Raw genomic sequence first — 12120 nt, forward strand, 5'->3', positions numbered from 1 at the left:
TTCAGAGTAGTTTTGAGATGACATCTCCTACAATAATACCAAAAAGTCTTTGCGAAGATTTGTTTCAAAGCACTACTTATGGTGCTTGGTTTGAGGTGATCACACACGTAAGTTTTGGGAACCGCTTATGGTTCTTGCTAGCATTTGTTCTTGGACTTGCCATGCCCATTGAAATACAAGACCCATGATGCTATGGGTAGATAATATGCATGTCTACACTTATGACTTTTGCATGAGGCTTATGGGGGGGCGTGCATTTTTCAGATTGAGGACTAAAGGCTTAATATAACGTCGCCTTGGTATATTCCATGTCCATGAACATAGGAACGTTATGTTTTGGATCATGCTAAACATTTTAGGGAATGGCGTTTTTCTTCGTGAATGATGCCACTTGCGCATCGCGTCTTCCTTGCTTTAGCCGGCGGGACGTATGTGCCATGACCTTCCCGATTTTATTATTAACCTTGATGTCTAGTTTAGCACGAGCCAATATATATATATATATATAGCATGAGGCATAAGTATCTTCTTATGCCCTGCATTTTATTTTTTTATCCATATCATTATGCTATGTTTCTTCCCTATTTTTTTGTGCGTTTACCGGATTGGGTTAAAGTCGAAACATTATGGTCAAAGTCAACACATCATGGTCAAAATCAGACCCACCAATTGTATTATCATGGATCTTTCCGTGCAATGACTTGGCAAGGTGGAGGATATAACCTCATCAGGTTGCACACCCATCCCGACCCAAGTGGCCATGAAACGAGGTTAACGGTCAAAAGCATCCGTAGATGATAAATGGCGGCAAGCTTGGCAAATTATAATGGCATGGCAGGATGGCGAAGGAACCTCACTTCTTTATAGAAGAGGAGGATGGCCGAAAGTAAACAAATTTGGATGTGGAGGTAAGTTTTAGTTTCAAAAGGTTAAGTAATCCGCTAATATTTATGTCCCAAAAGCAATTTAATTGTTAACCCCATAATGGGTGGAACTCTTATATAGCCAGTTCGCGTGGCATTTTTATTTCCTATATTAGTATGTTCTAACCTTGTTTTTGCGGATGTTCTTACAAATTTCACCCATTCACCACCACAACAAAACAACCAAAACCGTTCAACACCTTTTGGTGGTATTTTTCTATCCTCTTTATTTAAATGCTTTGAGGACAAAGCACGCTTCTTGTTTAGGGGCATAGAAACACGTGTAATTAATGCATCCTGTTAGGATATAGATATGTATAATATACAGTTTTTTTTTCAAGTTAAAAATTTCAAAAATATAAATAAATAAGTTTATCTTTATACACTTAGGAATATTGGTATTGTTTTTTTCTACGCTCTTAACAATCTAGAAGTCTCCCGTAGCTTTTGCAGATTTTAATAATTGTTAGAAACTTAGGTTAATATGTAGGTAATAATCTTTGCATCTATCTATAAATATATTACATTAATTAAAGTATCTATGATTGTTAGCGAAGAAGTTTAACGAAATCTAGGCTAAAAAAAGAGTACTTATTTACAAATCATGTGAGAATATAGCCTAAAGCCTTATATGAAGCCCGAAACATTTGAGAAACACATAAAAAGCGGAGAAGTAAAATCGGATAGAAAAATCACACGCCCACTTGCTTGATCACTATGCCATATCCTAAGCGAGAATTTAGGCCCCTTTGGATCAATATAGCTTTAAATTCAAACCTATGAATTATTTTCCGTTATTCGCCTCGAGCCTTTCTTTAGCCTTCCATAAACCACAATTCCTTTTACCCTATAGAAGAGGATTACAAAAACAAAACAAAATAAAAATTCAACTTACCCAATCTAGAATAAGTCCGAGGAATAGAATGAGTGAATTTAAAGAAAGAGAGAAAAACATGTGTAAAACAAAAATTAGTTAGTTCTTTTTTTTTTTAAAATTTCAAAAAAAAAAAAATAAGTTTTCCATCCAAGGAAAAGAAAAAAAGAAATAAATAAAAACTCCAAAAATAGAATAAAAGGAGTCAAAAGCGAAAAGAAAAAAAAAAAAAATATATGTAAACATTAAGGATGGAAACAAAGTATAAGAAAAGAAAATAACAAGGTTTTCTAAAGTTACATAATATGAAAACTCTATTATCTCGGACTTGTAATTTTGAATATCCATTTCCTTCCTTCTTAAACTATCTCCTAATCCCCACAACACCTAATAAAGACCCTCTAAATAGGAATATGTAAATAGTGTGATAGTAAAGTGGCGGATGTGTTTGATCGACTCAGAACTTCCTTGTTTGTCATTGAGATTGTAAAGGTAACACTATACCATACAGAGGGCTATTTGCAGCGGCAAAAAGCGTTCTTAATAATTTTCGTTTTTAACGCTTTTAAAGCGTTGCAAAAATATGCGTCGGTAAAGTGTTGGAAATATTTGCAACGCTTAAAAAGCGTTGCAAACAGAAATTTCCAATGCTTAAAAAGCGTTGCAAACAGAACTTTCCAACACTTGTGATAACTTAAAAAGCGTTGGTAATTTGTTCAAATTTTTACCAACGGTTTGTAACCGTTGCAAAATTGTTAGTTAATTTAAAAAAAAAATTTAAAATTCGTTTGTAACGGTTATAAACCATTGCTGATGGATTGCTAATAAAAAAAAAATTCTCATATTTTGTAGCGAGACAAGCTAAACCAATTAATTGAACAAGCATATTCAACATAAAATTCTCAAAACATCAAGTCATTCATTTCTCAAAACATACATAAAATTCATTCCCCTCGATTCTAAAACAACTACAAAAACAATACCACATATCGCCACGTTCAATCAATTAAGAAGCAGCTCAGCTCCCTTTACTCACGGGGCGGCTTGAGTACCTAAAATCATTTCCCATTTTCAATAAACTATATATAAAACCAAACAACTAATATAAACAAAGGGGGCTTGCTTGTTTGTTTGTTTATTATATACCTTTTCGAAATTACTCTTGAATCTGCGAGGAAGATGGCTAAGATATCGTGCATCCTTCCGGTTCAGTAGTCTTCCTTGAATAGCTTTCACACTCCGGTTATCTATTAAACCAAATTATTATTATTAATAATAATAATAGCAAAAATAAAATAACAATATTTTTAGATCGTTACATTTTACGATCGCTACTATTTTGGGTAAGCACAAGCGAGAACAACGACTCTTACGTAGATGGAAACAATAACAAACAACTCAAAAACAATAACAAACTCACCAAACCAATCTTCCCCTAATACCCCTACGGAAGGGGTACATGAAGCAATTTTTGGTAGAAAACTAAATTATAAAAGATCTTAAACACAACGTCAGAGCCACATTGGGTGGCTAGTGGTTACAAGGAATTTTTCTTTCTAAAACTTGGAAGACTGAAGTTTCATTTGTGCCAAGAGACAAACAAGAATAAAGTCATGGAATAATCATACCAATGCAGCATACAAGTTAGACGATTGAATAGGCAGCATACAAGAAACAAAAGAACAACCATGAAGAAGTGAATAGGCAGTTTACTAACATGTGGTATCCGCAGTTGGTACCCATGTTGATTCCACTGAGTACCTGCAAGCATACACAGAAAATACATATTAACAACGTAAAATATGATTTTTATCAAATTGAACATTTTTAATCAAGTCACGATCTTCCGAATGAAAGAATGTTCGTAACATCGTCTAGGAAAATGAGTTTTGAGAACTACCAGGTCAGGAATTTCAGGAAATATGGTTTTAGAGATTCCCAAAGCAGTGCAGTCTGCTGGTGTACCTGTGGGAAAGAATGGTCGTGAACATCCTAACGTGTTTGATGGAAATATAACAAGAAGAGCTCATTACAGCTCGTCTGCAGAAAACAAAATGCTAATAGCAAGGACGGGAAATTAAAATGAACAACACAACAAACCAGAAACTGCGAAAGCTGTTGCTCCTTCAATTTCAACTCGATTGGCAGAAATGGTATTTTGCCATGTAATGCTATGACTAACAGCAGATTTTTCCCTGGTGAAAACAGATGGTAAACAACAAATTACTCATTGTGTTGTTGTCATTGTTATGGTTATTCTCATGTTACTGTTTTTCAGTTATAATTGATGGCTCTTAACTAGTTTACTGTCTTTCACAATCACATTCTGATCCACTGATTGAATTTTCAGATTTAGATTTAGATTTAGAATTTTCAAATTACTACTGGCCATAGTTTGCCTCAAAATTCTCAAAATTTTTATATAGTGATATAGTAACAGTCTGAATATAATTCTCAAAATTAGCAAGTATCTCGTGAAATAGCATAAGAGAAACTCAAACCTTGGATTTTGATAGTGTCTTAATATGTTTGATTGCTGTCCTAATTAACAGCAGATGATCCAACAAATCAGACTCCGAAGGTGTGGCCTCAACATAACTGCACATTACAAAGAATCAATAGCTTTTAGTGCCAACTGTAAAAATAGATAAACACCAGAGAAAATTATTTGTAACACACCTTTGTTCTTTAATGACAAATAGAAGACTATAGACACTGATATTTGTCACAAGTCACAACAAAAGGAAAAAAGAAAACTTATAGCCACTGGTAATCTGCAAAAAAGGACAGTTAAAAAACCTCATCAAGGCGACCCTTTGACTGAAAAAAGAGTAACATGAACCTCACTAAATTGAATAACACACCTCAGAATAACTCCTATGGTTGAGGGAAGAAAACCGGATCAGTTTATCCCTATATGCTGCAGGATTAGGATAAACCAATGCTTCCATAAGGCGTAGTATCAGTTTATTCTTATTACGAACGCCCTGCAAACCATCATGTATTGTTTCTCATCAGTTGGTTGGATTTTTGAATTTTTCGGTTGGTATTGCTTAAAGAACATACAACGTAGAAACAAAACAAATGAACCCAGGTCAAAAGAGGAATCAGTATAGCACAACTGCTTTACTACTATACAGTGAGAAGCCTGGTCAATATAACGTTGTTGCGGTGTTGGGGATACCTGATGAGAAAGAACTATGTCCACAACCTTCAGAAGATCTTTTGTATATTGAAGCCTAAGATGTTCAATTACATCAGCCTGGAGAATGATAATAGGGAAGTGAGGATTCAACAACAACAACAACAACATTTCTGATTCCAGTAGGTGAAAGGGATAAAGTTTAAAAAACACAAAACAAACGCAGGTAAGGGTAACTCTCCAATCTTATTTCCAAAGACAAAATTAATCTACTGGAATCATCAAAACTCGAAAGAAACTATTGGAAATATCAATTCCCTAACAAATAGTAGTTCATAATATATTAAACATATTTCTCAAATTTTTAACTGCCACTAACCAACTACCATATTGGATCAACCAGATTTAATGTTTCAACTTGAAGCATTTATAACGATTGTAATAAGTTTTTCCCTAGTTAATTTCTTTTGTAAGTTAACTTGAAACACTTCTGTAAGTAAAACACTATAACAAAAATGGAGAGCATTAGTGTGTTAATGTGACTCACCTGGATGTTGTCATTAAATAATTCTTCAAGAGATAAATATTCGTCAAAAAGGGATTGGACAATGACACGAGCATGAGTCTCTCGTCCTCCTTCATAGGACTTAACCAGGCTCATTAAAGGCTCCACAAGCCTTTCTTGGGTCGCTTTGTCCTTGTCCGAACATGATACAAGATGTGCCTGAGGTACAAAATTAGATAGTCAATGAAAGTGTCTCACATACACGTCCTTCAAAGACAAATGATTACAAAGAGAAGAAGCGAAATACGGAACTAACCTCGAGAACACCTCGCAGTAATCTAGCGGGGAAATCAACATTCTTCACGGAGCTTGAGAACACTTCGTACTCCTTGTATGTTTTGTCCAACTAAAAATTCAACCAACTTTAGTAAGATTTACTTATAATCAAAGCACTTCATAAGCAATTGTGCTTCCACAAGATAGATACAAAATGTTTATGCTTATGATAGATGTGGAACCTTGCTTCTGAGACTTTTAGGAAGACGGGTTGCCAAAACAGCCATGCACTCTTGCCACTGAAGGAAGGGCAGCTCAGGACTATCGAGGCAGTTGAGCAAATCTTGCACCACCTGAAATGGATGCATAAGAACTTGGGTAATGAAGAGTCGTTTATTTAATTGCATTAGCTAGTGGATTTTATTTGGTTTCATATGATAAAGGTAAATTTCAGTTAAATGTGATTAAGGATGATTGAGAGACTTTGCTACTTTGCTGAGGTAGGATCCATGAGCAGAAATAGAGATTTGGAACACTATCTGTGTTATCTTTATCTCCTACTCAATCATATGGGCGTGGAAAGTTGTAGGAGCTTGTGGGAAAAAAAAACATATGCCAAGAAAGAACAGAAGATGATCGCTGCTTTATTTTTTGATCAGTGAAATGAGAACTTTAGATGATTTCCATTCTCTCAGAGGAATAAGCTATGAAAAACTATGATTTACAGAACATGTCAAGCACACTTACTTCATCAATGTTATGCTCATAGCCAGCAAGAATCATTCGAGCAGCATTTAAACTTGCAGCACACCTCTGATGAACTTTTCCAGACACAGCAGTCGGAGGCCCCAGAAGCGGGAAGCTCCCATGGAATGGTTCAACTTTTCTTACAGCCGACGGATCATCCAAATCAAGACTTGCTATAAGGTCACATGCCTGTAACAGAATCAACCATTTAATTCAAACCTACCAAAGAATTAAAAGTTCTATGGACAGGAGATGATTACCTGCATTGCCTGTCCTTCGGATATCTTGAAATGGATTACTCCAGAAGCAGGTAACAAGAGTGGCATACACATCTTCATGACTTCAACCTTAGCATACGGGTTATCTGCGTCCACATGGCTACCATCTGAGACAAGAAAACAGAGCAGCTTGCATGGTGTCTCTGCCACTAATTTTGATGGATCATGATCATTCTGAAAGAAGCAAAGAGAATGATTACATAACTAAGTTTCACGCGGCTCAAAATAAGAATTAAATGAAAACTAGTAAGCATCTAGAGGTACCTGTAACAGGCAAGTTCTTCCATCAATCAGCAAACGAGTACCCGCTGCCTCTTCCTCCGCATAGATCACATGGCTGTTTCCATCCAGCTGGAAAATTAATGAATTCAAAAAGCTGCTTTTTAAACGGCTTATACTCATGACAGAAATTTATTCGTAGAAAATCCTACCTGCATCAGTAGACCCCCATCACGCAATGTATGTATTTCTGCCTCAACCTCGGACTGATTCATCCTTAATTTAAAGCTTCTTGGTCCTCCCTTTACCATGTCAATCTAAAAGACAAAATTTTAGAAACTCAGTGAAGTACCAAAATAAACCATAAAGAAAATAGTTTCAATCAATCCTGAAATAACAATTCATTTAAAACCTATATAAGAAAAGTACCGTGTACTTGCTTCCTTCGATGTTCAAAGAAACTTGAGAATGGACAAGTGATATGTGCTGCACTTAAAAGAGGTTCATTCAGCAACTAATATAAATGACAAAATGTGAGGATTGCTGAACTCACCTACGAAGGTACCCATGATATAATACCTTGGGTGGAATTTGCCCCTTTTCAAGATAACCAACATAGTCAGAAACCATTGTTGCACTGCTAGTTGAGGCTTTCTACAGAAAACAAAAGTTAAAGGAAAAGGGTTTCAGTACTTATGTGCGTGTGCGTGTGTAGAGAAAGAAACTAATCAAGAATATGTACTTACATAAAGAGCACCTCCAACCACTGAGAGATACCACGGAGGCCTTTCTGCTCTGACTCGCATGGCGATTCTACTGTCCAACCAGCTCGTGTGGATTTTATTACCTTTGTACTCTGAAGCCTACAAGGGACATTTTAACATCTCAATCTCGTTCTCACATGAGTAGAATCTCAATTAGGAGTCAGCTGAAATAGTTATAGGAGCACGAAAGGTATACATGTAAGAGGTCAATAGTGTAATCAACATTCATACGAATTTCTCCCCTAATATGGATCTCCTTCAACCCGAGAACCATATTTGCAATAGCTAAGGCTCTTGATTCTCCAAAAGCAAACACATGCCCTGCAACGTAAATATAGTGGTTCAGCAATGGAAGGCATTAAAGCATTAAACTAAACAAAGTAACAGGTAATGTAAAGATGTAGCGACTCCAAGGTGTTAAATTTAGGTCTGGTCCTCTGAAAATAGGAAAGCATGAAAGTTAGAGATGTTCTGTATAGCTAATGAAGGATTTTGAGTGAAAGAAGTTGATGTTGAGTAATCTGTGTTATTCATCATTGAAGATGGAGGTTGAAAAGGAGCTGAAGGATTTAATGGAGTTTGATTCAATGGATTTAATGGATTTCGAGTCGAGGGATTTTGATTTTGATTACTACGAGCCATTTACTCGTTTTAAGTGTAGAACAACAAGTATCAAAGATAACAGATAACAAGATCAAGAATTGATAACAAGAAATAATGATTTTTTACCTAGATTGATAACAGATGAGTAGTAATTGAATCAACTGAATGAAAAATTGAAAGATTTGATGAAATTAGATTGACCTGATATTGCTTTTAGCAAGGTTTAATAACTGCAAGAAATGGATTGTGTCAAAAAACAACTTCTTCTTCTTCTTCTTCTTCACAAGAACATGCAGAACTCACTTCCCATTCCAATTTTACTGAATCTGAAAATTAGGTTTTGAGGAGTGCGAAAATAATGCGGCGGTGAGAGAGAGAGGAGAGAAAAAAAAAGTTATGTTTTATATTTCGATTTTTTACGTTTCTCTCTGTTCACGAAATTTTTAAGTTTGTAACCCTTCTCCAACGCTTTTTAAGCGTTAGCAATTAATTCCGGAAATTCACCCAAATAAATCAACACTTTACAACATTGCCAACGCTAAATAAGCGTTGGAAACTTACTAATTAAATAAAGCGTTGCAAATCAAAAAGGTCGTGTTGCAAATATCCTATTATGGTGTAGTGTAAAAGTGTGCGGCTTAATCGCGACAATTGAAAGTAATAAACTTGTTCGGGAAAAATCGAGGGTGGTTTTGTCTTGACATTTATGTGAAGACCTACTTAGACGCTTATTCCGAAGTTTTTTGAGAAACTAACCTCGCTAGGCATTTCATAGTATTACTCATAGTATATATATTTGTATCATAGATGATTGATTATTATGCATATATTAGTTTAGGTTTTGACTTGGTTATTCTTATTCAATTCTTAGTGAGATGTATAGATAGTTGAGACATGAATGAGGGAAACAATAGTTTTATTTCTTAGTCGTTGTAGTATAGATGAAGTTTGTGAGTACCTTTTTGGAAAAACTCTCACAAGTCTATAACTCGGCCCATTAGGGAATTCCTAGTGGTTTAAGCGCCTTGTTAGATATGGTCAATCTGAATCGCGATTTCAAGTAAACGAGTAGATAGAACTCCATTTTGGTCACTTATTCTAATTTCTCATCTTTGCTTGAGGACAAGCAAAATCTTTGTTTGGGGGTGGTTTGATAAGAGCTCAAAACTGTAGTCTTAACCCCCTTAACAATCATACTTTTAGACCAATTATGTGAGTAATAATTAAAAGTTAAATCGACACGTGTTTTATGTATTTCGAGCTTCAAAATCTATTATGTGCGAGAAATATGCCACTTTAGCAAGATAAAGGAGCAAAGGTCGGTTCTTAAGGAGTTCCGTGAATAAAGGCCAAGATTTAAGGAGACAAAGCCTTTGTAAAGCCGGTCAAAAGTCGAAAAGTCAACACGAGGTGAAAAGATGCACAAGTCGTGAGAACTTCCGCGCCGTATCTTTGGACTAAGACCCACCGAATTGGGAGTATCTTATGTCAAAACGACCGGCTCGAAAGAGATTTCCAATGGTCCAAGCCTTGGCCCAATCAGAGGAGCAGAAGTGGACGAAACATCTGTCGAAGCCAACTGCACCGGTGAAGAGCCCATTTTGGACTAAAGAAATTGGGTTTTGGGCCCGATTTTCCGGCCCAAAACATGGCTCCAAGCCCATGCACGATTTTTGGATCTGAAAGTATAAAAACAAAAGCTTGACTCTTTGTTAAGGGAAGTTAGGTTAGGAAGCTAATGTTAATGGAGTTTAGGGTTAGAAAAAGATAGTTAGATCTAGATTAGTTAATTACTTAGTTTTCATTCCATTAATTAGTTTCATTCTTTATTTTAGATTAGTTATTTAAATCATTGAATATCATTCATTAGATAAATAAAATAGTTGTTATTCATTCAATCATATCTTGTTCTTATTGTTCTATTAGATAAATAAAGTTAATTAGTTCTCCATAATCTAGTTTCATTTTCATTTATTTATTAGCTTAAATCCTTAGATTTACTTATTTGTCATTATTAGTTTAATTCAATTATTGCATGAGTAGTTTCGAATTGAGTTTAAACAAATAAAGTTCAAATCTTTATATTATGTCTTGTTTAGATTCAATTGTTGGGAATGGTAGAATAGAAATTTCACATCAAATCATTACTCTCACCATTGTTCCTTTTGGGTTTGATTAGTTGAATTCGATTTAAGTCTGTAGAGTTAAGAGTGGGCCGAATCCTTACTCATTATATTGCATGATTATGTTTTGAGAGTAAGAAGAATTGATTTAAACGTAATAACGGTAGGATTACGTATTAGTGTTGTTAACATTAATATTTAGGATTCTATTATTTTTACGGTTATCAATAAGAAAAGTCTTTATGTATATAGAGTGATAAGAAAATGTATTGTGTTTCGAATTCTAAGTCAATGAAATAAAGAATGCATTTCTTCCAATCATGGCATGAATACTGGTTGATCAAAGACAGCGCCCTTTGCGGACTAAACATCCAAATCAACTTGGGGGCAAAATGAGATGCCCTCATCAGGCTTCACTGCTGATCAAAGACAGCAGGGGGGATGAGCCCTTCGCGGACTAAACGACCAAATCAACCTGGGGGCAAAATGAGCTGCCCCTATCAGGCTTCACAGCTGATCAAAGGCATTAGGGGAGATGAGCCCTTCGCTGACTAAACATCCAAATCAACTTGGGGGCAAAATGAGCTACCCCCATCAGGCTTCATAGCTTATCAAAGACAGCGGGGGGGATGAGCCCTTCACGGACTAAATGTCCAAATCAACCTGGGAACAAAATAAGTTGCCCCCATCAGGCTTCATAGCTGATCAAAGACAGCAAGGGGGATGAGCCCTTCGCGGACAAAATGTCCAAATCAACATGGGGGCAAAATGAGTGCGCCCCGTTAGTTTCATGGTGATCAAAGACGGTGGGGGATGAGCCCCCTTCGCGGACTAAACGTCCAAATCAACACGGGGGCAAAATGCCTCCCCAGTTTCTTCCGCGGCTTATCAAATACTGGGGGGGGATGAGCCCTTCGTGGACTAAACGTCCAAATCAACCTGGGGGCAAAATGAGTTGCTCCCATCAGGCTTCACAGCTAATCAAATACAGGGGGGGGGATGAGCCCTTCACGGACTAAACGTCCAAATCAACTTGGGGCAAAGTGAGTTGTTCCCACCAGGTCTAAATCTACTTGGGGGCAAAATGAGCTGCTCCCACCAGGCTTCACAGCTGATCAAAGATAGCGGGGGGGATGAGCCTATCGCAGACTAAACGTCCAAATCAACTAGGAAGCAAAATTAGCTGAGATAGAAACAGGCTCCAAAGCTAAATATGTATATCATAAGTAAATTCAATGGGAATTAGACTTGCTAGTAAAGAACTCTAGAACGCAAAACAATTGACATTAAAGACCTGCTGGGCATACCCAGAAAACCAGGCAAAAGATATAATACAAAAAGTACAATCAGTCAAAGTATGTGAATTCCAAAAACACAAAAGTACAATAACACAAATTTCACTGAGGCAAGGGCACAAATTTCACTAAGTTACTGCTGCCTTTCGATCGCGTCCTTCTGAGAGGACACCAACTCCACTTCACCAGAGGAAGGAGGATAGTTATCCAAGTCAATGGGAGAGGCGACCGCACTGGGTATGGGTAGAGGCAGCACTTAAGTAGCAACTTCAGTTGGGGAGGTGACCGGAGAGGGAGCGGAAATCGAGCCGAGGGTGAGTTGGGTACCATTCTTGGGGGGAAAAAGCATGCCCCGCCCAGCACAAGTTTTT

The 12120-nt window shown here is 36.7% G+C and overlaps 1 protein-coding gene across 3 annotated transcripts; it reads right to left on the reverse strand.

Annotated features, from left to right (window-relative positions):
* Positions 1-1412: 1412 nt before the first annotated feature.
* On the reverse strand, positions 1413-8696 carry LOC147501614 (acetyl-CoA carboxylase 1-like). 3 transcript variants are annotated; one of them, XM_086606668.1, is made up of 20 exons: positions 8533-8696; positions 7925-8049; positions 7711-7827; positions 7544-7618; positions 7394-7450; positions 7177-7281; positions 7010-7096; positions 6728-6919; positions 6468-6656; positions 5963-6073; positions 5761-5850; positions 5487-5663; positions 4662-4784; positions 4299-4395; positions 3898-3992; positions 3698-3762; positions 3515-3558; positions 2944-3044; positions 2781-2849; positions 1413-1770 (listed from the first exon to the last, which is right to left on the reverse strand). In XM_086606668.1, the coding sequence occupies exons 2-14, from the start codon at positions 8000-8002 to the stop codon at positions 4387-4389; spliced, it is 1410 nt and encodes a 469-aa protein (XP_086462794.1). In that variant the 5' UTR covers positions 8003-8049; positions 8533-8696; the 3' UTR covers positions 1413-1770; positions 2781-2849; positions 2944-3044; positions 3515-3558; positions 3698-3762; positions 3898-3992; positions 4299-4386. The 3 variants fall into 3 exon arrangements, with proteins under 3 accessions (XP_086462794.1, XP_086462793.1, XP_086462792.1); XM_086606667.1 differs by lacking the exons at positions 1413-1770; positions 2781-2849; positions 2944-3044 and adding an exon at positions 4982-5059 and having other exon boundaries at positions 3450-3558; positions 8533-8676; XM_086606666.1 differs by lacking the exons at positions 1413-1770; positions 2781-2849; positions 2944-3044; positions 3698-3762 and adding exons at positions 4477-4571; positions 4982-5059 and having other exon boundaries at positions 3511-3558; positions 8533-8676.
* Positions 8697-12120: the final 3424 nt, after the last annotated feature.

The sequence above is a fragment of the Coptis chinensis genome, chromosome 4 (assembly GCF_015680905.1).
Source record: "Coptis chinensis isolate HL-2020 chromosome 4, ASM1568090v1, whole genome shotgun sequence".
NCBI lineage: Eukaryota > Viridiplantae > Streptophyta > Magnoliopsida > Ranunculales > Ranunculaceae > Coptis > Coptis chinensis.

Excerpts from the sequence above, each read along its gene's own strand:
- LOC147501614 (XM_086606666.1), bottom strand. The coding sequence starts at position 8,002 with ATGGTTCTCGGGTTGAAGGAGATCCATATTAGGGGAGAAATTCGTATG. Across the intron at positions 7,619-7,710 it reads TGGTTGGAGGTGCTCTTTAT|AAAGCCTCAACTAGCAGTGC; the intron begins GTAAGTACATAT and ends TGTTTTCTGTAG. Across the intron at positions 5,851-5,962 it reads CTAAAAGTCTCAGAAGCAAG|TTGGACAAAACATACAAGGA; the intron begins GTTCCACATCTA and ends TTGAATTTTTAG.